Consider the following 24110-nt stretch of genomic DNA (forward strand, 5'->3'; position numbering starts at 1 on the left):
AGATTTCTTAACACATTCCTTAGCAAAACATACATTGTCTATTGTATTTTCTCCAATTGCACATCATTATCTACCAACATGACAAGAAATAGCCAGAAAATTTTTAGTTGGGCTAAAATCTGGAATAACTATCAGGGATTCTTAAAGATTTGATAATCAACTACAGAATTATGATATTTTATCACACCATTAGACTCAAAAGACTGGCTAGGAGAAATAAGTGTCAGAGTCAAAAGTTACTGCCTTTTACTCTTTATGGTTAGAGGTATATACTAAGAGACTTAAACTCTAGATTGCAGAACTCATTCTGCTGCTTACTATCTGTGTACCTCTTTGAAAGTCACTTAATTTCTGTGTTAGCCAGGTCCTTGGAGAAGCAGACACCAACACGGTATTAAACTTGCAAGGATTTTATCACTGCAAACACACAGGAGAGAGAAAAATGAGAAGGGAGGTGGAAGGTTTGGCAAGGCCACTAGGGAATCCTCAGGCCAAAGTCATTAGGGGAATCTCATGTCATCCAGGAAAAGGCCTGTATACGACTGGCTGACATCAGGTCGTGGGAAGCAAGGCGCTGGGAAAAACTGAGCGTCAGATTTCATGGTCCAGTAGCTGGGACCCATGCTTAATTACACTCTCTGCATACAGAGTTCTTCAAGTTCCATTCTCATGGCCACCACAACTTCTACGAATTTTCACAACTATCAATTCCCTATTTTTCTGTTTCCTACTTCATGAGGTTGTGCAAAGTATCCTGGTAGGCACTAGGGATACGATGGTGACTAAGAGTGATGGTCTCTGTTCCTGAAAGAACTTCTCTAGTAGAAGATACAAAGAAACAAAGAGACAATTAAAAACTGTGTAGGTCATTCAGATTGTCACTTAACTATATCTATGGTGGCTCCCTCATACTTGTAGAAAATAAATCTACATACTTCTTAGTACGACATACACGACTGGGTCCTAATTTATGTTATTAACTTACCTCTTAATAACTCTTCGGTCCCCACACCATAAACACTGCAGCCATCACAAACATTTTATTGACTCCCATAAGTAATATACCAATTCACAACTCCCTGTTTTTACACATATAGTTCTATCTAGAATGTGACTTTCATTTGGCCTCAAGATTCTGCTCAAATGTCACCATGTGATAAGCCTTCTCTAATTCTAGAGCTGTGGTTCTCAACAGGGGCAATTTTATTCCCTATCTCCCAAGGAAGCATTTGACAATGTTGGGAGACAATTCTGGTTTGTTGCAAGTGTGTGTGTGTTTGGGGTGGGGAGGTGCTACTGGCATCAAATGGGCAGAGACTAGGGGTACTGCTAAAAACCTCACAATGTAAAAGACAACCTTCCCCAACCCCCAATAAATAAGTATACAGACCAAAAAATCAAAAGTGCCAAGGCTGAATAACCCTGCCCTAGAGGCAGTTTGTCATAACCTCATCTGAGCTCACAAAGCATTCTGTCTTTAATTAGGTGCTATTCATCTTTCTTTAACACCACAAGCTCCTAGAGCACAGAATATGTGATTTATCTATCTATACCTAATAACCTAGTTAGTCTTATCCCTTTTATATATTTGTCAAAGTATAAAAAGATATACAGTCAGTGCACTGGGATTACTCAACAGGTGCTCTCACCCTGGGTCTACCCACTTCCTGTTTTTTTTTTTTTTTTGGAGGGGGCAAATTACTTAAACTCAATTTCATCTGCAGCTACTTCACTGCAGCTACTTCACATAAGAACTGTGAAGGTCAAATGAAACGCACATGAAATGCTTAGGTAATGGATGGCACATAGTACAAGCTAAAATGTATCAACTAACATTGCTATTCCCACACCTTTTTATGTTGCCAAAATAAGCAAAAAGAAGCTAAAGGTGGGGGGCAGGAGGTAGTGAGAAGAAAACATTAGTATTCAGCAAGTCAATTAATTATATAAGCAACATATGACTGCCTCCCCTTTATAACATTTTTCTCATCACTTGCTGATTTCAAAATAGTACTTGTATTTATTTGAAATTCAAAACAATGCTGTAACATTTATTAGGAACCCAAATCTGTGTTTACTACTAAAATTAATATAACTTAGGTACAAACTTATTTTATCTGTTTATCTAAGCAGTAACACTGTATTATAAGTGAAGTATCACTAACTTCACAATTTTACCATCAAATAAGGAAGACACTAGTTTAAATTTTCACAATGAGTATACCTGAACATCTGATGTTATGGAATGTTAGGTTAGGATATTACATGTTATGTGTTACACAGCACTTATGAATGCTCTTTCAACTAAGAATTGGTGACGGTGTATGGGTCGATTTTGGCAAAAATTCAGTAACAAACTTTGGGTGAACAGTAGTCAGTATTTGGCATAGCACCTTATACATAGTAACTGTTCAATAATGTTAAGAGAAATCCAATGAAGGAATCCTCGGGCCTGGGAAACTTTATCACAGTACAGATTGGCAGTGGTGGTGGTGGTAGTAGTAGTAGTAGTAGTAGTAGTAGTAGCAGCAGCAGCTACCAGGGTGGTATCAGTCAGTATCTTATCTTCCCTCACCAAAACTGTTCAACTCTGCTTACTGGAAAAAATTTTCCCATGGAAAGAAAGACATGGATTTTCAAGGGCTATGGTACCCATTTAAAACTAAAAGGAAGATGAACCTCTGTATGCTTGCTGCTGGGGAAAGCAGTGATTGTTGATGTCTCCAAATTTACTGATTACCTCTGTTCTAACTGTAGTAAAACTTGCATATGAAGAATGAACAGTTTTCACCCATTTGGTTCTCAGTAGGGAATTTCAGTCTTTAGAAATGTCTCAAACTTGCCATTCAAGACTTGTTCACTGTTTCGGGGGGCCTGGGTGGCTCAGCGCGTTAAGCATCTGACTTCAGCTCAGGTCATGATCTCACGGTTCATGAGTTTGAGCTCCACGTTGGGCTCTGTGCTGACAGCTCAGAGCCTGGAGCCTGCTTCAGATTCTGTTATCTCCCTCTCTCTCTCTGCCCCTCTCCAGCTTGCATGCTGTCTCTCTGTCCCTCAAAAATGAATAAACATTAAAAAAATTTTTCTTTAAATACTTGTTTACTTTTTATTTCTAATTTATGAAACAAAACTAGGGGCGCCTGCGTGGCTTAGTTGGTTAAGCATTCAACTTTTGGTTTCAGCTGAGGTCACAATCTCACTGTTTCGTGGGTTCAAGCCCTGCATTGGGCTCTGTACTGACAGTGTGGAGTCTGCTTGGGATTCTCTCTCCCTCTCTCTCTCTGCCCCTCTCCCACTCATGTTGTCTCTCAGAATAGACAAACTTAAAGAAAAATCTTATAAATTAAAAAAAAAAAAAAACCCTCCAGCTAAGTGGGATATTAAATTGGAGAATTTGATACTAAAATAATATGGAAAAGGGATTTATCTGATTTTAACTTCATAGAAAACATCTATCCAGGATAAGGAAGATCAACTGGTATAACTTGGTCTTAATCAAAAGACATGCTAGCAAAAAGTTATGCCCCAATACTACCTTCAATAATGAACTCAATTCCTAGGCCTAAACCTACTCTTCAAGTATTAACTTGGTAGGCATGATAATAAGTCCACAAATTATAGAAGGCAATCTCAATTAAATATTTTACTTCATTTTTTCCCCTTGGTTTTGAATAGGCATGAGAAATAAGAGAAATGCACTTTGTGTATGTCTCATTCATTTCTGTCGTCACAAAAAAAATGTACCATCTGTACAACAAATTAGGTACTCTGCTTCTGTTTTTAAAGAATTATCAAAGCCCTCAATTTTTTGTAAATTAATATATCCAAATCACATGCATTACAACATTATTTAATACAGTCAATAGATTCTTCAACATTTCATGCAGTTTAAGACAAAATTATTCTAAAAACCACAAGAAATCTCTATTAGCTTTATACTGAAATTACTGTGAAACACCAAACGTAAAACATCCAAAAACTATTAATTAACCTCTACAGACAGCTATAAAAGCATCATAACCAAACAAAAATTTAAGTTACGATTCTAATTTGTAAGAGGTCAGCATTAAAGTTTGTTTACATTTTAAAGCAAATTACTTTTAAAATCCTCTCTTCTCATATATACATACATACATTTAGAGGCCACATATTTAGGAATTAGATGTATTTATGGAAATTAACCAATTATACATAACATTTATAATTTCACAAACATAATACTACTGGAAATTTTTTGAAAAAATTCTGGCCTTACTATGTAAATTTAAAAAATAAAAACCTAAGAATAATCATTTTTCCCTATATCTAATATTCTCTGTCAATGAAAAATATTATCAGCATTTATTCCTCTCACAGAACTTCTACAAAAAATAGTTAAAAGTAATCAAAATGTAACATAAAGTTATTTCTTAGTTACATCAAGAAGTCAAAGACACATAGAATCTAAACTTTCAGAGTAGTTAGCTATTCTCAAAAGTATTCTGGAAAATGCACTGAGCAATACGATTCAAATATAGCAAGTGGCTCTAACAGTTCACTAACGTATCAAAAGCTTAGAAAACGAATATAAAGTGTTAGTCTTTCTTTAAAAGGCTAATGTCTATTAACAGCTTAAAACATGGCACAGTAGGGGGTTAATATGTTGTTGTCTGAATCACTTTCATCAGTTTAAGTACCTATTAGTCCTTATTAGCAATGTGCTAGCAAGGTGCTATTGGTCTTTTAAAGTTTATTCTGCTTCTTCTTAAGTCTATCTGGCCAGAAAGATTCTTTGACAATAATACAATAATTTGACAATTATGTTTTGAAACATAAAGTTTAGATTTTTTTTTTCCCTTTGGATTTTAGGGTTTTGAATGTTAGGTATTTGAAAAATGTTTTCTTTTAGGACTCTGTTCAAGATTTAAATTGCTCAGCACATCTATATACCTAATCTTTTTCCATCTTAAAATTTTCAACAATATGAATATTCTCCAAAATTTCTCCAGCAGGGAGAAATCAAGATCAGTCTTCTCAGAAACCAAAACAATTCACGTGCTCTCCTAAGTAAGAACACTAACATAGAAATGAATACAAAATTAATGTTCACAAAGTAAAACTGCCTGTTCAATTAACTTAGTTCTAGGATAACCAAAAATTATTCTTTAAATATCACAAATTTATTGTTTAAAAACTGAAATTCAAATGATAAAACTGAATCTTCAAGGACCAAACTGAATAAAATCTAAAATTTTTTTTAACAGTTTAGCATAGAAAAGTCATTCTGATTAGAGTGTAATGTAGTAATTTCAAAAAGTTTTCCAGCTCTGGCTCTACCAATAATTAGCTGAGTAATCCTGAACAAATTATCTACCTCTCTTTTCTGTTTCTGTTGAGGGCGGGGGCGGGCAAATTGTTTTTCAAAACCTATGTTTTTAAATACATAAATGTAGATACTTTTGCAAGCACAAAATATCCCTAGAAGGATACACACATACACAAAAATGAGTAATGAGGGGCACCTGGGTGGCTCAGTCAGTTGGGCATCTGACTTCGACTCAAGTAATGATCTTGCAGCCTCTGAGTTCAAGCCCCACATCGGGCTCTCTGTGCTCAACGCAGAGCCTGCTTTGGACCCTGTCTCCCCATCTCTCTGCCCCACCCCACCCCCAAAATAAATAAAAATGTAAAAATAATTTTTAAAAAATGAATACTGAAGTTGGGTCCAAGAGGGCAAAACTGGGTGGCTAGTGCACAATGGCAGCAGACACATATTTCACTGAATATCTTTTTGTGCCTTTGGAGTTTTATACCATGTCTATACTGAAAATTGTTCAAAAAACTGTTCTAATGTATTTTAAAATATTTTAAAGGGAGATGAAGGGTAAGATACAGTTACTGTTTTCAAGAAACTTAATGTCACAGAGAGTAACTGGTTCATTTGACAATATTTACCAAGAGTCTTTTTTGCACCAGACCTCTGGAGAATGTGTCCCTGCCTTCATGGAGCTTATATCCTAGGGGAGATTCATGTACAACACTAGCCAGAGAAAGAAAGTCTAGTCCAAGTAAAGCAAGAATTAGAGAGCAGACTTCTGACACTCCTAATTTTCATATCACTACCCAGAAATCAGTGAAAACACTCTGAGTTCCCCTAAAACAGATTTGCAGTAGTAAAAGGAATTGTGACAGAAGTAAAGAGAAGTTATTAGAAGCAGGAATAGTAAGAGACACATAAACAGCTGATAATATTACATGAAAGCAAGAGACAGAAAAAAATTTACAGTAAACATGAAACCAAGTTATCAACACAGTATAATGCAAGCATTCTCCAATTAGGGCCTCAGTTATACTGTAAAGATGTTTATTATAATCAGGTTTCTAGAGATCTCAGTAGACATATTTTTCATAGGAAAAATGGTATTACTTGGTGTTAAGTTTTGTTAAGTTGTCCCATAAAAGCCTATTAAAGTATGTAAGTATTCAATGTGCATGAAACACTTTTGACAGAATACTATGAATACCATGTACGATTCTTTCTAATAAAAAAATCAGAATTTCAACTTGGATACCAAGAATGCCTCCTAATTCATTACAGTGTTTGCCAGAGAAGTGGTGACTCTTTTACCTTATAGGAGGTAGGATGAGCAAATGGAATAGAAGCAAGGGCAGAGTCTGTAAGAACAAAGGGTTATTGGAATTTCAAGGCAAGATAGGTTATCTGACATTTCCTCTTCTTCCTCTTCTCTCTTCCATTCCAAGAATAGCACTGAACTGGGACACCTGGGTGGCTCAGAAGGTTAAGTGTTTGACTTCAGCTCAGGTCATAATCTCATGGTTCCTGAGCTTCAGCCCCTCATCAGGCTGTCTGGTGTTTGCTTCAGCACAGAGGCTGCTTCGATCCTCTGTTCCCCTCTCTCTCTCTGCTCCTCCCCCACTAGCACTTGCGCTCTCTCTCTCTCAAAAAAAAAAAAAAAAAGAATAGCACTGAAGTGCACAAAAAGAGTTGGGAGATGAAGGAAGACAATGTTCTTCCTTACCTCTTACACAGAGAATAAGACCTCAATATAGGACACTGAAAATGGAGGGAAACGGGCCAAAGTTGAGCCCAAACAACAGAATTTACAAAAAAAAAACAAAAACAAAACAAACAAAAAAAAAGAAAGAAGAGATGGCAATCTCTAGTCAGTTCCAGTAAAGGGGAATTACTCATGATACACAGGTATAATATAAAAATATAATATATAATATAAAATAATATAATATAAAAATCAGAGTAAGGATCTCAATTACTACTCTATTGCGAGTAACATTATTTCAATTCAAGGGATTTAAACACTATACGAATTTTTTGACTTGTATAACTAAAATCCAGGGGAGGATCTGCTTCAAGGTTGTCAGATTCAGCAGTTAACATCATCGAGAAATTTCCCTCTGTATCTTCACTCTGCCATCCATAACACAAGCTTCCTCTCAAAGCCAGATTCTCCAGTGCTAAAGGAAGGCTGCCAGCCACGGAATACTTCTGTGCCAGAATTCTAAGCAAGAGTTCTGAAATGTACCTTGTTTAGACCAGCCTAAATTATATGTCCACCTGGAATTAATTCATCATCAGAAAATGGAATCTGATTGGCTAAAACCACTCAAAGGCCCACTACTACAGCTGGAGGTGAAGCAGTTACCCCAAACAACATGGGCTAGGTGTATGTGGATGAGGATGGGGGATACTGACATGAAACTGCAGGCAGATTCAAAAGAAAAAACAGATACTGAGAAAAGAGCTACAGTGTTCACTACATGATGTTACAAATGAAGATCCAGAGTTATCAAAAAGTATATGTACAATACTGCCCATTTATAAGACAGAAAATCATTATAAGAATTATCCTTTTTACAAACAAAAGCCAAAGTTGACTCCTGACATTACTTTTATTTAATCTAATACTAGAAATGCCACAACAGTTTAAAAACAGTAATACAGGGGCACTTGGGTGGCTCATTTGGCTAAGTATCGACTTTGGCTCAGGTCATGATCTGGAGGTTTGTGTGTCTGAGTCAAGCTCTGTGCTGACAGCTCAGAGCCTGGAGCCTGCTTCAGATTCTGCATCTCCCTCTCTCTCTCTGCCCCTCCCCCACTCACGCTCTTTCTCAAAAATGAACATTAAAATTTTTTTTTAAAAATAAAGAGAGTAATATAAATATAGAAAATAAAAATATCTATTTTGAGACCTATATATTTTCTAATTCCAATAGGATATATAAAAGAAAATATAGGGGCGCCTGGGTGGCTCAGTCGGTTGGGCCGCCGACTTCGGCTCAGGTAATGATCTCGCGGTCCATGAGTTCGAGCCCCGGGTCGGGCTCTGTGCTGACAGCTCAGAGCCTGGAGCCTGTTTCGGATTCTGTGTCTCCCTCTCTCTGACCCTCCCCCATTCATGCTCTGTCTCTCTCTATCTCAAAAATAAATAAACGTTAAAAAAAAATTAAAAAAAAAAGAAAATATAAATGAATAGAAACAAACACCTGTTCCCACAGGTAGAGAAGATTAAGGGTATGTACATCTACTAGATTTTTAAACCTATGATGACAATTACAAAATTTATGGAATGGGTTAAAAATTAAACGTTATCAACAATAAATTAAAATCCGTCTCTAGAAATGCGACACTTAAGAACTTAAGGTATCATGTATCAGAATGAACAGATATCACTATCTCGAAAAGGTATCTGTACTCCCATGTTCACTGCAGCATTATTTACAATCGCCAAGACATGGAAACAGCCTAAGTGGCCAGTGACAAATGAAGAGATAAAGAAAATGTGGTACCATACATAAGCTGGCCCTTGAAACACAGGGTTTGAACTGCATGGGTTCACTTATACACGAGGTTTTTATTGATACAGTACAGTACTGTAAATGTATTTTCTCTTATGATTTTTAAAATAACATTTTCTTTTCTCTAGCCTGTTATTGAAAGAACACTACATATAATACATATAACATACAAAATATGTGTTAGTTGACTGTTCATGGAATCAGTAATGATTCCAGTCAGTAGTAGGCTATTAGTAAAGTTTTGGGGGAATCAAAAGTTATAAGTGGATTTTCAACTGTGCAGTGTCCCAACCTCCACACTGTTCAAAGGTCAACTGTATATATACATATAAAATGGAATATTATTCAGCCACAAAAAGAAGAAAATTCTGCCATCTGCAACAACATGGATGGACACTGATGGCATTATGCTCAGTGAAGTAAACCAGACAGAGAAAGGCAAACACTGTATGATCTCACTTTTATGTGGAATCTAAAAAACCAAACTCATTGAGATACAGAACAGATTGGTGGTTGCCAGAGTTAAGGATGGGCAAAAACAGGTAAAGGTAGACAAATGGTAAAAAAAAACTCCCACTTATAAATAAGTTCTGAGGATGTAATGTACAGTATGGTTACCTATAGTCACCATCAAAACAATACTGTATTATATATCTGAAAGTTGCTAAGAGAGTAGATATTAAAAAGCTCTCATCACAAGAAAACAAATCTATAATTATGTGAGGTAAGTGATATTAACTAAACTTATTGTGGTAATCATTTTGCTATATACACACACACACATATATATATTAAATAATTATGTTGTACACCTTGGATTAAACAATGTTATATGTCAATTATATCTCAATAAAACTAGAAAAAAAATCTCAAAAGAATTAACACAGTAACATAGAAAAGATGGTTTAAAAAGTAATATTGTTGGGCTTCGTCAGCCTCAGCTTCTGATCAACCCAGCACCAAGCAGGTTTTCAGGACCCATTACTCAGACCTCTCCACCTGCAAGTCTCCCCTCGCCCCCAAGGTATCCTATACAGAATGCAGCATCCCAGAAATGGACACTTTCCAAAGGACCTCCCCTTCCTCCAGGTAAAAAAAAACCCTGGGTTGCCTGAGGCATATACATTATTCTATACAAGGGAGAAGGAGGTGATTAAGTATCTGGTTAGGGGCAGCCACCTCACACCTCCTTTACTCTCTATCTATGGGGATGCTTGTTTAAAAAAATAACCAAATAACTTAATTTTTCTACAATACGAAAAATAAATAAAAACAGTATTATTAGAGTAAAATTAAGAAGTCTACAAAGTTTTCGAAAGGATATGAATCAAGAAAAGGAACTCTCATACAATGCAACTGAAATTTTAAAATGGTACAAATGCTTTGGAAAACAGTTTAGCATTACCTAACCAAGTAGAACATTCACATACCTCATGACCCAACAATTCCATTCCTGGATAAATACCCCAAGAAAAACTCTCATATACCATTACCAAAGACATGAATAAGAACACACACAGAAACACAGTTAGTAATGGGAACAATCCAAATGCCCACTGATAGAAGAATGGATAAACTGTGGTATTATCACAATTAAATAGGACACAACAGTCAAAATAGATGTACTGCACTGAAATGTAAAAATACAGATAAATCTTACCAACATAACAATCAGTAAAAAATACTAGGTCTCAGAAGATATTTTTCTTAAAAATTAAAAAGTAACTAAACAATATAATTCCTTAGCAATATACAAATGATAAAAGTATATAAAATAAAAAAGCAAGATAAATTCACTGGCCACTGGTAACTGATTCAACATCCAGCCCCTTTCCTATCCCTGGAGGTCAGGGGATGGGACTAAAAGTTCCAACTCTTTCATCACTGTTGGTTCCCTGGCCAACAAGCTCCAACCTCAGGTTACCTAGGGGCTTTTCAAAAGTCATCTCCTTAACACAGAGAAAGACCTTTGTTGCTTTCTTCACTAAGGAAATTCCAAAGTTTTAGGAGTTCTGTGTCAGGAATGGGAAGGGGGACCAAACATGTATTTTTTATTATAAATTACACTATCACAGGACACCCAAGGAGCTTTTATTTATATGAATTATATCTATTAATGTTTATTCTATTAGAAATTAAAACTAAGAAAATTTTAAAATATTTTTAAAATTAAAAAAATTAAATATATTTGTTAATTCACTTAAATGTTTCACATTTTTGCAAATTTTTTAAATGTCTGTACTAATAGAAGCATCTACATTTTCCTATCTTCTGCATTCAGTCTATTGCAATACCACATACCATATAGCCCCTGGAAAACTCCACTGTACCACTGTGAGCAAAAGAAAGTGAAAAAGGCAATGTCTCAGTTTTACTACGAAAATAACTTATCTTGCAGACACACTGAAAGGGTCTCAGAGACCCCAAGGGCTTCCTGGACCATACTTCGGAAACCACTAGTCTAGTGAATTGAACAGATAATATATGTTTAGCACTACCTTACCAAAACTAGTAACAGACAAATGCTTTGAGAACACAGACAAGGAAACACTAACTTTGGAGACAGACAGGGAAACTTCTACAGAGGTGTTACCATTTGATCTGAGACTCAAGTCCTTACACACTAGACCCCATAAGAACTGTACGCTCTCCCTCCTACTTTTTGGTGTATCTCCTACCCCTCTTCTTCTATCTCACTTGGTTGCTCCTCAAACTAACCAACCTTGCTCTCTTTTTTAAGCCTTCGTATTTACTATTTCTTCAGTCTAAAAGGCTCTTCCCGCATACATCCCATGGTATTCTTGCCACACCTGGCCATCCTGAAGGTTAAAGGAAAGCTCTTTTCACACACCTATAATCCACTCAGGGCCCACTTCTTGGGAAATTCTGCCTTACACTAGCTGTTATACATGTGTATTAGGAACTATATTTAATAAAGCATTATATGGTAGCACTGTTTATCAAAGTGAAACACTGAGTGGGAAAAAAAATCCCTACATATCCATCAAGACAAGAATGAAAAAAAAACCACACTAGTACATTCACACAAGAGAATGAATTAGAGCTACATTTCAACATGAGTAAGTCTCGAAAATAGAAACATGAATATGCATAAAAAGCAAGTAAGATTTCTACAGTTAAGTAGGAGTATTTAATAGATGAGTATTTATGAATTTATGAATATACTATTTACAATTTTAAATCTCTTAATTTATATTTTGAGAGCTAACACATGATTTAAAATTATAAGAATTTCCCCCATCCTGGTCTTTCCTTCAGTTGTACAGCTTCCCTTCCAGGAGATAACCAATATGACTAATTTCCTGTGTATCCTTCCAGATATATTTTGTTATATAAAGTTAAGTTCACAGAACAATACTATAATATGGCTTATATATCTCCAATATAAATTAAAAGTTTAAAAAATATTCATGGAAATGATAAAAAAATTTTCAGAATAAAAATTACTTATAGGCAAAGAGGGAGAGGAACTGACTCAGAAAGGGGCACTTCAACGTTTATTTATTTTTGGGACAGAGAGAGACAGAGCATGAACAGGGGAGGGGCAGAGAGAGAGGGAGACACAGAATCGGAAACAGGCTCCAGGCTCTGAGCCATCAGCCCAGAGCCCGACGCGGGGCTCGAACTCCCAGACTGCGAGATCGTGACCTGGCTGAAGTCGGACACTCAACCGACTGCGCCACCCAGGCGCCCCAGAAAGGGGCACTTCAAATGTGCCGATAGTGTTTCATTTCAGGTTTATTATATTTCCTTTAGATTTGTTTGTATACATGAAATAATTATTTTTCTTCATAAAAGAAAACATGAAGAGCATCAGATTTGAGAAGGTAGTTTGGTGTCAGATGGAGTAAAAACATACTAAAATAAGACATTCATTCTTTTTTTTTTTTTTTAATGGCCACAGATTCTTTTTTCTTCTTTTTTTTTTTTTTAACTTGGTTTATTTTGAGAGAGAGTGTGTGAGCAGGGGAGAGTCAGAAAGAGAGGGACAGAGAGCATGTCTCAGGGAGACATGAGGCTCAATTCCAAGACCATGAGATCATGACCTGAGCCAAAATCAAGAGTTGGATGTTTAACTGACTGAGGTACCCAGGTGCTCCTCATTCAAAAATGAGTCCAAAGCTCAGGGTAAAGCTAGAGATTGGGGATTTACATAAAGTAATACTTGAAGTTCTAAGAATAAATATTCAGATACATGTACACTGCATAATTAAAAGTACACATTCCTTAAGGACTAAGCCCCAAACTTGCTATTTTTAGTTTCTCTGCAATACCACCTACTGCCTGTAAGATTTCAATTTACCAATATCCCTACTATTTATCTTAGATTAAAAAAAACAAAAAAACAAAAAAAATCAAAATAACCTGGAATGGGTAAGCCTATTTTTGTCAGTAAACGAACAATGGGCAGTAACACACATATTTAATAGGTATGAATATTTATGAATTTATGAATAGTTATACTATCTAAAAGTTAAATTTCTTAATTTATATTTTAATAGGTAACACACACACCTACCTCTACTAAATCAGAATAAAGACAGTGTTCTAGTTAGTTCTAGGTAAACTACAAAATCTTTCTTTCTTTATTTTAGAGAGAGAGCATGAGCTACAGAGAGGGGCAGAAGGAGAAAGAATCTTAAGCAGGCTCCATGCTCAGTGCACAGCCCTTTGCAGGGCTTGATCCTACACTCCTGGGATCATGACCTGAGCCAAAATCAAGAGTCAGACACACAACTGAGCACCCAGGCACCCCAAAACCTTTCTTGATCGAATACTAATAATTAAAAATTTTATAGTTGGGGCACATGGGTGGCTCAGTTGGTTAAGCATCCGACCTCGGCTCAGATCATGATCTCATGGTTCATGATTTCGAGTCCCATGTCGGGCTAACAGCTCAGAGGCTGGAGTCTGCTTAGAATTTTGTGTCTCCCTCACTCTCTGCCCCTCCCCTCTTTGCACTCTCTCTCTCTCAAAAATAAACATACATTAAAAAAATTTTTTCTTCTACAGTAGCCTCCAAGGGCTTCTATAGTAGCCATTTCATAGTTTAAAAAATGCTATAAAGTGTTAACTTTTAAACAAATCCTTGATATAAATGTATTTATTTTATTTCTCTAATAAAAGTACTATCCAGGGGCGCCTGGGTGGCTCAGTCGGTTAAGCGTCCGACGTCACCTCAGGTCACGATCTCGCGGTCCATGAGTTCGAGCCCCACGTCGGGCTCTGGGCTGATGGCTCAGAGCCTGGAGCCTGCTTCCGATTCTGTGTCTCCCTCTCTCTCTGCCCCTCCCCGTTCATGCTCTGTCTCTCTCTGTCTCAAAAATAAATAAAAACCTTAAAAAATTTTTTTTAAATAAAAAAAATAATAAAAAAAAATAAAAGTACTATCCTGACAAGCCTGTGAGGGTTGTGATTACTTAGAGCTGTTTTGTTGCTCTTGAAGTTAAACTAGAGTATTCATGAACTTTCCTCATCTCAAAGTCTCTCACCGTTATAAAGTAAACTTCTGTTTTCAGATACTTGAGCTGTTCCCCCTCATATAATTGACCTCTTTTCTAGTTTCGTCCATTCCTTCACTCAACTGACAAGTATGTATTAAATTCCTACTTTGTGAAAAACAATATATTATACACTACCCCTCTGGTCCCTAAAAAGGTGAGAAGAACTACATAGCCTTAAGAAAATCTTTGTATATCTTGACATAATGCAGAGTCCTTAGAACTTAACATCCTAGGTTGGGATATCAAAATACAATACTGTACCAGTAACCTAAGTGGAAATACATTTCAGTAGATGAGAGGTCTTCAAAAGTTTCATAGAGTGTAGACATTTTTCAGGCCATGGATGCCATACTAAAAGGATGCCATTTAGTACTATTTAGAAGCTGAGCATCATTCAGTCAAAAAGTACATGCTTACCTTGTTCTGATAACCTTTACAGACAACCTCTGAGTCAGAGCATTATCTGTGTATACATGTACACACATAAGGTTCCCTAAGATGCTTCTTTAGCACAGGTGAAAGGATCTCAAAAACAACAATGAATAGGGAACTCAGTTAAAAACAAAAGATAAAGGAGGGTTTGGAAATAACTATAGTTAGCATTAGAATTGTTACAACACTTTGGTCTCAGCTGCAGAACAAGGGAAGGGACATCATCATTTGGAAAACACAGCAATGAGACACACAAGCTGTGACCCTGCTACGGCTCTAAGGCTTACCACCTTCAGAAGTCAATCTGTGGCAAATGTGGCTGTCCTGCCAAGGATAAGAAAAAGTATAACCGGAGCGCCAAAGCTAAAAGCTGAAATACCACTGGGACTGGCTGAATGAGGCACCTAAAATTGTATACTGAAGATTTAGGCATGGATTCATGCCCAAAAGGGTAGCTGTTGTGCCATCCAATTCATCTTAAGGATTTCAATGATTAATAAGATACATGTTCTGGTTTTTAAAAAAATGTAAGAATGTATTTTGATACTTGTGGCGAGTCATTTATAGATTTTAGGATAAGGTATCTCAAAAACTCACTCCCTTGACTACTCTTCCCTATAATAAACTTTACAAAAGTGCAGTAAGAGTGAAACTGGCCTTGTTATATTGTGTTAATAATAGTGACAGTATTTTTTAAACTGTTAAAAAACAAGGTCACTGATATAAACAGAGTTTGGGGGAAGTAGAGCATCACTGCCTCAGCTATTTTATAGAAGGATGACCATTATAAAGTCCTACAGATGACTCAAAAACACAAGCTTCATATTCCTCCCTTCTCTCTCTGCAGCCTATGAGTGAACATGACAAACAACTAAAAAACAAATGATCACAATTTAAAAGAAATCAAGTTCCACGGTCTATCCAGCTAATTGGCAAACATTCATCTTTACGTCCTCTATCCACATTGTTTGTATGTCTACAGAATGGTGATGATGATAATAATGACAGCAGTTAATATATTAAATATTTACTAACAATCAGGCTTTTGGGCCAAATGCTTTATATGATTACCTTACTTAATTCTCTTAACAATGTAAGAAAGATATTATCTATCATTAACCCATTTTTCAGCTAAGAAAACAGTGGGTTTTTAAAATATTTTTTAAATGTTTATTTATTTTTGAGAGACAGAGACAGAGTGTAAGTGGGGAAGGGTCAGAGAGAGAGGGAGACACACAATCTGAAGCAGGCTCCAGGCTCTGAGCTGTCAGCACAGAGCCTGACATGGGGCTAGAACTCACACACTGTGAGATCATGACCTGAGCCAAAGTTGGATGCTTGACTGAGCCACCCAGGTGCGCCGAAAACTGTGGCTTTTAAAGATTAAGTAACTTGCCCAGGGTCACATATGTAGCATGTATTAAGTGGAGCCTGGGACTCCATTTGTTTAACTCCAACTGCAACAATAAATAGCTATAGTAACTATTACACTGTCACACTGTAATTGATTCAGTACCTCCCCACTGCTTATTACATCAAATGCTTACAGACTAAGGTTCCATTCATTCATTTGTCCACTGAAAAGACTTTTGTTGAGCATTTATTATGCATCAACACTATACCAGGTGAATTAGCCATGTAGGTTCTGAGTGAATCTGCTAAATAAACGATCTCTGAATCATTCATATCATTGATGTTATTTAAAAATCAGGTTTACTTGGGCAAATAAGACAGCATCATAATAGTAAATATATTATGGGAATGGAATTCTGAAATCACACATCCAAGCATTTATATTCTTTTTCTTTAATTTTTTTTTTAATTGGGGGGGGGTAGGAGGAGAGGGGGAGGGAGGGAGGGAGGGAGGGAGGGAGGGGAAGGGGGAAGAAGGGGAAGAGAGAGAGAAAAAATTCCAAGCAGGTTCCATGCTCAGCACACAAGCCTGATACAGGGCTCAATCCCACAACCCTAGAATCATGACCTGAGCTGAAATCAAGAGTTGGAAGCTCAAAAAACTGAGCCATCCAGGTGCCCACCTGCCCCCACCCAGGCATTTATATTCTAAGGGTTGTGGATTAGTTATTATTTTTTTCTTTTTTTTTTTCTGTTGTGGACTAGTTATTATTAACAAAATTTTCCAACCTTGCTCACTACAGGTTTTCAAAATTTCCTACCAAACGAAAAATGCAATGAAGACAGAATACATTCATTCATACACTCTCTCACTCTCTCTCTCTCTCTCAAGTCAAAAGATCTTTCATTTCCACATTCAACTTATAGAATAATATAGCTTGTGTTGGGAAAACCACAGTCATGAGTGGCCTTAGCTTTCTCTCTTTCCAGCTTGAAAAGACATCTGGTTGCCAGCTGTGTAGTTCCTGAAAGTCACTGCTTGCCAAGTAGTTGGCAGAAGGTGGCAATCCTGAAGATTGCTAACCACCTGCAATCCATTTTGACACTGCCTTTGACCACTGCTTTGGAGAGCTGAATATATTACAGAGATTCCAAAAGGAGTTGGCTAAACTTCAAGGCAAAAAGTTGGCCATTTTAGCTGAACTTAACTTTAACTCAAATAAAGGGGATATGATGTGGGAGAAGAGAAGATAAAAAAGCTACTAAACCGTACAGGAAATTTACAGGGCTATGTCCTGAACCTCTCCTAGATATTGTCCACCATACTTCTACCCATCTTTACTTTAAATGTAAGAAGTATATTTCTCTAGAGCTAGAGGAGGAAAACTACATCTATGTCTAGGCAAATATGTGTCATTCCTATTTTTCACTTTTATGTCAGTATAATTTATATATTCACTATACACACATAATGTATGTCAATATATTATATACATTATATATGAATATATATTTAATAACATGGAAATTTTACTTAACTTGTATGTTGTTTTTATGTTTGCTGTACCTAGTATATCTGTGTTATACACAGTTGTATATCAGAGGTAAAGGTATAAAACTCAGGAAGACGCCAGAGTTTTGGAAAGGTGCTTGCTTTATATATATATAAAAAAAAATCAATACAATTTCCCCACTGATTCATGATGTAAAATTCTATAATCAAGGCTTGTAGATTTGTAATTATGGTATGTCAGCTACATTTAAACAAGAGTGTTAAAAGATTGTTAAAGTTAAACTAACACAATTGCAGTGTGAATTGTCCTAGTCTCATTCTAATCTACTGGTGTCACTTTCATTTAATCAGAGGAAAACTATGGGCCAATGTCAGTGCTATTTCCAATGCCCTAACATTCTTTGTTCACATTGGATTTTAAGCCATTACCAATCCAAAATGGTTACAAAAAGATATATTTAAGAAAGTATTTTTAATCAATTAATTCACTTACCAGTGGGCTAGTTTAGCAAACTTTATCAAAAATAGGTTTTATGTTAAATGGATGAAAACATTTTGTTTCTGCAGAAGAATTTCTTGAATTTACCATAAATCTAGTAAAAACATTTTATTTTATCAACACAAATCTTATTTGGGAACTTACAGGAGACATGTCATTGAGCTGAAATACCATATCAACATTTAAAACATCAAGCCTGTATTTTCTTCTACTTTAGTGAAAGTAGTATTTTCTAAATCACTAACAATTCTAACAATTCTAAATCACTAACATTTTCTAAAGTATTTTCTAAATCACTAACAATTTAAATTAATACAGAAAACTACTCTGGCAAGGACTCCTATTTATAGGACACAGTTAAGGGCTTTTTAAAAAAATATTTTTAATGTTTATTATTTATTTTTGAGAGAGAGAGAGGGAGTGAGTGTGAGCAGAGGAGGGGCAGAGAGAGAGGGGGACACAGAATCTGAAGAAGGCTCCAGGCTCTGAGCTGTGAGCACAGAGCCCAATGTGGGCCTCAAACCCACGAACCTCAAGATCATGACCTGAGCCTAAGTCAGATGCTTAAACTGACTGAGCTACCCAGATGCCCCAGTTAAGTTTTAATTTGAGCAAGGTAAAACAATGGATTCACAGTTGTAATAGCAAATAGTTTCCACATAAATCATGGCACACACATAACAGTGCTATGTTAGTTAGTTACACAAGAGGCACTAATCCAAATCATCCTGGTTTGCCTGAGATTTTCCCACTATTAGCACCAAAGGGTCTACATCTTGGACACCCCTTAGTCCCAGGTAAACTGGGACAACCGATGCTACCAAGACATCAAGAAAAGGGAAGAGGAAGGGGGAACTTTCAGTTCTGCACTGGAGAAAAAGAAAATTGGAGTGGTATCTGGTAACTCCCTGCTAGGGCTGCTAGATTAGCTGTGGCCCAATAACAGATACCAGTAGGTCGAGCAATCCACCTGAAACATGAATCTGTACCTTTAAAATGCTCCTGCCAGACTCAAACCTAACGAGTCACATGTGAACAAAGGCTGCTGCTGCTCCAAGAAACTGCATGCATCTCTCACAGCCAGAATTAGCTCTGGAAAAACAATCCTGTTACTTGGAAGGGAATATTTAGGGATTCCTCAAGTCAGAGGTTCAGTACCAAGTTAGGCTCATTGCCGTCTCTTACCTTACAAGCCATTCCTAGTAACTGGACTCTTTCCTTGTTCACAGGGATCTAACCTCTCTTTTAAAATCTATCTCTAGCAATCAGAACCTTTCCGTTTGTTACCATGAGAGATAACAAAGTTTCTTCAGGTCTAGGGTACTGTGAGTGTTCTGCCTGTTTCCTTAGGGCTAAACGAATGCCCTTGAAACTTGCTTCTAGTTTCCTAATGTGGCTGCCATCTCTAGACCGCCGTCACCATTTGGCCAACATGCTGAAACTCACAGTTTTCATTTATTGATCTCTCTGTTGCCAAATACCACCATCTACTTATTGCCTATTTCCATAATCTCATAACATTCCACCTCCCTACTCAGATTTCTTCCTAAAACCCACTACAGGGAACTTTTGGATCACCTGAAGTAATCCAGCACATTGATTACAGACACTAAACTAAGGATCCACCCTCCCTAGGCCAGTCCACCCAAACTGAACTCTAGGACTAATACCTAGAATATAATTCTAATGGCTCTCAATTCCTGGAGAAAAAACTGAAGGAATTGGGAGACATGAATGACTTTAAATGTCTTCTTTCAAATAAAAGTTGTCATTTTTTTTTAATGTTTTTTTTTTTGTTTTTTTTTTTTTTTTTTTTGAGACAGAGCATGAGCAAGGGAGGGGCAGAGAGAGAGGGAAACACAGATTCTGAAGCAGGCTCCAGGCTCTGAGCTGTCAGCACAGAGCCTGACACAGGGCTCAAACTCATCAACCTCGAGATCATGACCTGAGCTGAAGTCAGGCACTCAACCCACTGAGCCACCCAGGCACCCCTAAAAGTTGTCATTTCTGAAGAGAAACGAGTCTATGAGCAATAAGCATCTCACTAGAAAAAAGGTGCTGGAAAAGAAAATGGTTTTTAGACCACTGCTTTAAGAAACCAGTGAACAGGGGCGCCGGGGTGGCTCAGTAGGTTAAGCCTCCAACTTTGGCTCAGGTCATGATCTCAGGGTCTGTGACTTTGAGCCCCAGGCTCTCTGCCATCAGCACAAAGCCCGCTTCAGATCCTCAGTCCTCTTCTCTCTACCCCTCCCCAGCCTGCGCACAAGCGCACACTCTCAAAAATAGTTTAAAAAAGAAAGAAAAGAAAGAAAGAAACCAATGAACCAAATCCTACTCACAAAACCAAGAACATATCCAAATCATGAAACTAATCAAGTCTTTGAAACTAAATTTAAAGAGAGAAATGCATACCTCTTATGACTTTTTTTTTTTTTTTAAGTTTATTTACTTTGACAGCAAGCAGAGCATGCAAGCAGGGAATGGACAGAGAGAGGGAGTGAGAGAGAATGCCAAGCAGGCTCTGCACTGTCAGCACGGAGCCGAAGGCAGGGCTTGAACTCACAAATCGTGAGATCACAACCTGAGCTAAAATTAAGAGTTGGACACTTAACCAACTGAGCCACCCAGGCACCCCTTACGAAAAATTTAAATATACATAGAGAAGAACATAAAGAAGCCCATGATCATTCAGCCACCAATTATTAATATGTTGCTGTATCTGGATTATCTACTTTTTTCTTTACTGAAGTAAAATGTAGAATTTAAAAAATAGAACACTAAGACAAAAGATGGAAAGAGTCACAGAAAAATAATTTTCTGGCAAAAAAATAACAGAAGAGAGATCAGGAACAACATTTATGGATTTGGATGGTTGTCTACCAAGGTAAAATATGAGTAACGAACAATCAGAAGTTACAGGTTTTTTTAAAAGAACGTATCTCCTTTCAGTAGGAAAGGGTAGCTCATTAGAAAATCCATGGGAAAAAAATGCATGATAGACATTTCCGTTAATTTATAAACAATCTGAGTAAATATGTACATTTTAAGTAAAAAGTAAATTATGAAGGAGTTCCAAAAAAATGATAAATTTTTTGTACTGAAGTACAAGGAATCAAAATTAAAGTTTGATAATGCTCTACTAGTGAAATAAACTGAAAACCAAACCTTATTTCCAAGCAGTTTCCTTAAGTATTTGGCAATTTTTGAGAGCCTAAAAACTGAGCTTATTATCTAAATGGGTGTATTTTCTCTAGAGTATGTATTATAAGCATATAACTACTTGAACTAACTTTACAAACTAGTATGGATCGTTAGGGTAAGAAATGACAAGGCGATATAGGTAATTAACCGAAAACTACCTCTAGGAGTCCTTTCTCCTGACGCTTGGCCTAAAGAACTCTCCATTATACCCTGGTAATTCTGCCAAATAGATTTACTAAAACGACCTAACAAATCTGGCAAAAATGAACAACGGAAGGTGAGTGATAGTGCAAATTATTTACACTTTCAATTATACATGTCAGTTCTCCTATTTCACACATTTAAAAAAATACTCTGTTTTAGAGCACTGTAGCTTTGGTTGTAGATCAGAAACTTTTCCCTGTTCTGTTTCCCTGCTTCTTTTCCGTGTTCTGCCATTAAGCAGCACACATTCAGTTTTTCCATTTTAACTTCACTAAACCTCAGCTTCTCACTTCTCAAACAGGAACACACACAATACTATTAGTTAACATTTAGCAGCCACTGGCTACTTGCCGCATGCTGTGTTAGAACAGCACAGCAGGTGTGGGTACTAACTCCATTTTACAGATGAGGAGACCGAGGCACGGTGCAACGTCATGGATTCAACAATAGGCAACAACCGGCAGAATCCAGATCTGAACCCAAGCTCTCTTACCTGAGCAAAGGCTGTGCATTTAACTACTACTCACACTACCTTCTTACTGCCTTGACAGTAAAGCTTCTAGGAAAGTACCGTGCAAAACTGTGCTAAGCCTCAGAGGCAAGGCACCTATTTAAGTGAATTTAGCCTTCCTTTTGCCTTGCCCTTCCTCTGGTGCCAATAACAAAGGGAGGAGAAGCGGGCGGAGAGGAAGAAGCCAGAAGGCTAGGAGTAGACGTTTGTTTCTGCTGCAAAATAAGCTGCTACTTCAGCGGGCTGTTCATCTTTTCTCTGGGAAGGCCTCATCAAAAAGGCTGGTGTCCCTGGGTCTGAACCGTGAAGGTCTAAGAAGCACTGAAGGGTCTAACAGCACTCAGCGCTACGCGCCAATTACAGGACTGGCCTGCCCTGCCCGGGCGAGTTATTTAAACCGCATCCACGGGCTCTGGGCGAGCTTCGGGGAAGCCGACGGGGGAGAGTCAGGCCGCAGAAGTTTGAGGACTGTACTGGAAGTTCACGTCCCAGTGCTCAGAGGCTCCGAGTCCCGCCCTCCGGGTCACAGGGCCCCAACAAGGCCTCATCTTTTGATGAGGGCTGGGCTCTCGGCGTCGCCTCTCAACTTCAGAAGGGGCTTGCGGGTCCACCTGAGGGCAGGCAATGGACTGAATCCGCCTGCCTCCAGTCAACTCGGGCAGGGAGACCCGCGCGGTGACCCAAACCGGCGCCCCCTCCGGCTGCGGGGCGCCGCCCCTCCACCCCCCTCGCGGCCGCTCCCAGGGCTCCCCCACCGCGGGCTCCCGAGGGGCGGGTCCGCGCCGACCCTAGTCGCCCAACGGTTCGGTTCTGGAGGAGAAAGGCAGGGGGAGGGGCGTGTCCCGGCTCGCGGGCTCCGGCACTGACGCGTCCCCGCCGCGTCCTGGCCCCGGCCCCGGCCCCGCCGGCCGCGGAGCCCCAGGTGAGGCCTGGAGCCGGGAGCCCGCCTCAGGCCTGCGCTCCGCCCGGCCTCTCGGGCCGCCATGAGGCGAAGGAGAGGAGGCGCTGACGTGTGCGCCGCTCGCGGCCCCTTACCGCTTCACTACGCCGGTTTTGATCTTGATCTGTCTCACGCGAGGATCGGCCATGATCCCTCGAGCGCCGCGGCAAGGAGGGGTGGAGAGCCGGCGTAACCGTGGAGGAAGACGGCGCGGAGGAGGCGGTAGTATCGGCGTAGTGGACGCGGCCTGGCGCGCATGCGCAGACTCCGGCGCGGCCCTGCCCCCGGGCTACACCGAGGGGCGGGGTCGGGGGGTAGCGGGCCCGGGCCGGTCGCTCCTCTTACCTGCTGTCACCCGCCTCCACCCACTTTCCCCCTCGTGGAACCCGCCCTCCCCTGCTCTCGTCTGGCTCGGACAGCCTTCCTTTTAGTGTGTGAACAGTCCTTCTTTTAGTTTGGACACAAGTTACACTTTTCCCGGTGTCCACAGCCTGGGCGTTGTGGGAAACTTCAGTATCCCCCCAGGTAGATTGGTTTGGCTATAACATTGCTTTGCGAAATTATACGTTTAATGTATGGAATGACCTAAAAATTATTTTAAAGATATTTTCGGTGTCATTATCTTGTGTCAAATGGGGTAATGTATGTTTAATGAAATAAACTACTGTCATGCACGCAGTCGAGAAAATCTTGGCCCTCTACGTCAGATCTTTGCAAAACATGTTTGTAGGTATGTACCTCACAGAAGCAATGGCTCTAGAACTTATCAAATAATCATCACTTGTGTATCTTAAATATTCAACTTTCAAAAATGTGTGCGGCATAGAAAAGCTCGAGCTTCGTGATCAGACAAACCAAGTGACTTTGGAGGTTCCACCGTATAATTGATGACACGGGGCACATAGGCCACTTAATCTCGCTGCTGAGCCCCATTGCCTTGTATGCAAAATGGTAGTGATGCCCACTTTACAGGGTAGATACTCAGATTAAATCTCAGTACCTGACGCATAGTGGATGCTTAACAACTTTTGACTCTTGTTTTATACTTACAAATAACATGTCTGTTGCATAAAATGAGATGCACCTCCATTCGGCCTCTTTCTGATGGAGTCTCCCAA

The 24110-nt window shown here is 38.5% G+C and overlaps 1 protein-coding gene across 1 annotated transcript in view; it reads right to left on the reverse strand.

Moving 5' to 3' along the window:
- Nucleotides 1–23258, reverse strand: part of TBCA (tubulin folding cofactor A) — a 77959-nt gene extending 54701 nt beyond the window's left edge. The window contains exon 1 of the mRNA XM_023257768.2: nucleotides 23088–23258. Within this exon, the coding sequence (XP_023113536.1) occupies nucleotides 23088–23140 (53 nt within the window). The 5' untranslated portion in view covers nucleotides 23141–23258. The remainder of the gene's footprint in view (nucleotides 1–23087) is intronic.
- Between the last annotated feature and the right edge of the window lie 852 nt (nucleotides 23259–24110).

This window comes from Felis catus, chromosome A1, assembly GCF_018350175.1.
Source record: "Felis catus isolate Fca126 chromosome A1, F.catus_Fca126_mat1.0, whole genome shotgun sequence".
In the NCBI taxonomy this organism is placed as follows: domain Eukaryota; kingdom Metazoa; phylum Chordata; class Mammalia; order Carnivora; family Felidae; genus Felis; species Felis catus.